We start from the raw sequence: 2,500 nt of genomic DNA on the forward strand, positions 1-2,500 counted from the left end.
TCTAGCACAGGATCTGACAAGCCCCAGGAAAGATTATGTTTGATTTACTGGTATGTGCTTAAATAGGAGGATGGGGGGGGGGGGGAAGCTTATTTTCCAGCCAGAAGAGAGGAAACATTGATTATACCAAATTTCCGTTTCTAAAAAGTTAGAACACATCTTCTGTATGCTAAATTTAACCTCAATTTCCCCTGAATTGACAGCTGATGCAACCACTTCTGCTGTAGACCTAGATTGTGACTAGTCGACGCAAAAGGCGAACCACAAGGAATGAAAATTATTTAAAGACCCAACAGGCACATTAATTTATATTTATTCTGAGTCTGGGTCTGTCAAAAATGGGTTTATATCCTGCAAAATCAGAGCCAATGGAAGAAACGAATACATCATCTCCATGAAAGTTTTATTTATAGTCAAATGTCAGGAAAGGAGGAGTGTGGAATAGTCCGATTCGCTTAGCCTTTAAAAAAAATAATGATAATAATAAAGTGATGCAAAGTAATGAAAATGTTGAATATGAGTTTTAAAATACCAAACATATATAAGCACAAGTATTGAGTATCAGCTGATAAGAAAATGACAAGAGATAGATTAAAGATAAATAATAATTTTAAAAAAATAGAATCGGAGTCTTCCAGAGTCGATAGTTTTTTTTTTTTTTTTTTTTTAAGAAATCGAATGCACTATTGTCAACAAGTATCGAAGATAAAAGATTCCTTGACCTCAATTTCGTATGTACGAAAAAATAACAATAATAAAAAAAAATAAAGAAAAAAATTAAGGCTTGCAGATCCCGCTGTGCCTATTTTATATTTCAAATTCTTCAACAAAAAAATGGAATTTTCTAAAATATATAGAATCAAAATCTTTTTTTCTTTTTTGTATTAAACCATTTTCCTACCAGACCCAAACGTATCTCGCAAAACTCACGCGTTCTTCAGCACGTAAAATTCTCCCTCTGACAAGACCCTTTCCGAGTCAGTCAGACGGGTCAGCGGCATCGCAGATTTGTTCCTCAAATTTGAAATAATTTTCCGCAGAAAAATAGTTAGCGCTAAAGTCACTGCAAAACACAACGTCCTCCATATTGCCTTCCGTCTTCCTGTTTTCATGTTGAATTTGGCAAGAACTGGAAAAAATCGATATATTGAAGCGATATCCATGGGGCAATGTATTATGGAAAAAATATCCATGCGGTGATGTATCATGGAAAAAATATCGATGTTGTATATGAGAAATAGCCATATGGTGATGATTCATAAAAAAATATCCATATAGTAATATTTGATGAAAAATATCTATGTGGTAAGATTTCATGAAAAATGTACATGCTTTAATATACGAAAAAATATCCATGTGGTGATATGAAAAATATCTATGCGGCAACATTTAATTAAAAATGTCCGCGTGGTAATATATCAAGAAAAAATATCCATGCCGCAATATTTCGTGAAAAATGTCCACGCGGAAATATATGGTTATAATAAAAAATAAAAAAAAGGCGGTAAAATTTAATGAAAAATACTCATGAGGTAATAATGCAAGTAAAAAAAAAAAACATCCACACGATAAAACAAGCGGAAAATATAAAGCATTGATGGCCAAATAAAGAAAGGTTATAAAAAACAGTGACTCGAAAAATATCAACGCCAAGAAACTGTGCTCCTTGCAGTGAGTTTACAAAGAAAAATCCTATTTGTTAACACTTACTAGTAGGTCAGCTTCGATTACGAGCAAAATTATTGACTACAAATTACCTCTATTTATATATTCCATGTTCATATAGTCTTATTACAGAATATGAACTTACATCAGTTACGGGTATCACTTTCCAGTTCTATAGAGATTTTTTATCCGATTTCTAATTTTTTATACGTTTATAAATATATATATATATATATATATATATATATATATATATATATATATATATATATATATATATATATATATATATATATGTATGTATGTATGTATGTATGTGTGTGTGTGTGTGTGTGTGTGTGTGTGTGTGTGTGTGTGTGTGTGTGTGAGTTCTGTAGTACGACAATACAGCATGGATATAGCAGAACACGGGTTGGTATACAGGATAGAATAAAAGCAGGGTACTAATTATATAACCTTGCATAGTAATGGCACTCAGTTAGAAGTTGCTGGGAAAAAATATCGTTTGAGTATGCCAGTACACTGCGTAGACAAAATACGGTAGAGACAGATTTTTTTTTTTTTTTTATGAAAAGTAATCAAATTTTGCACGCATGTATACACGCAACTAGACACGTAGACAAAAGCATTTACAAATTCGCGAATGGGTGTGCACACATCTTTCTGTCTGTCTCACTGTTTCCCATTTATTTGTCCGTTATGCACACACACACACACACACACACACACACACACACACACACACACACACACACACACACACACACACACACACACACACACACACACACACACACACACACACATTCTCACACACAAACTCCCTTTTCATTCC

The 2,500-nt window shown here is 33.1% G+C and overlaps 1 protein-coding gene across 3 annotated transcripts in view; it reads right to left on the reverse strand.

Moving 5' to 3' along the window:
• LOC119568734 (glycosaminoglycan xylosylkinase-like) overlaps nucleotides 1–2,500 on the reverse strand; it is a 14,079-nt gene that overhangs the window by 7,767 nt on the left and 3,812 nt on the right. For all 3 annotated transcript variants that reach the window (XM_037917202.1, XM_037917208.1, XM_037917199.1), the window contains exon 2: nucleotides 931–1,129. In XM_037917202.1, the coding sequence (XP_037773130.1) occupies nucleotides 931–1,112 (182 nt within the window). In that variant the 5' untranslated portion in view covers nucleotides 1,113–1,129. The remainder of the gene's footprint in view (nucleotides 1–930; nucleotides 1,130–2,500) is intronic.

Source organism: Penaeus monodon, chromosome 4 (assembly GCF_015228065.2).
Source record: "Penaeus monodon isolate SGIC_2016 chromosome 4, NSTDA_Pmon_1, whole genome shotgun sequence".
NCBI classification, from domain to species: domain Eukaryota; kingdom Metazoa; phylum Arthropoda; class Malacostraca; order Decapoda; family Penaeidae; genus Penaeus; species Penaeus monodon.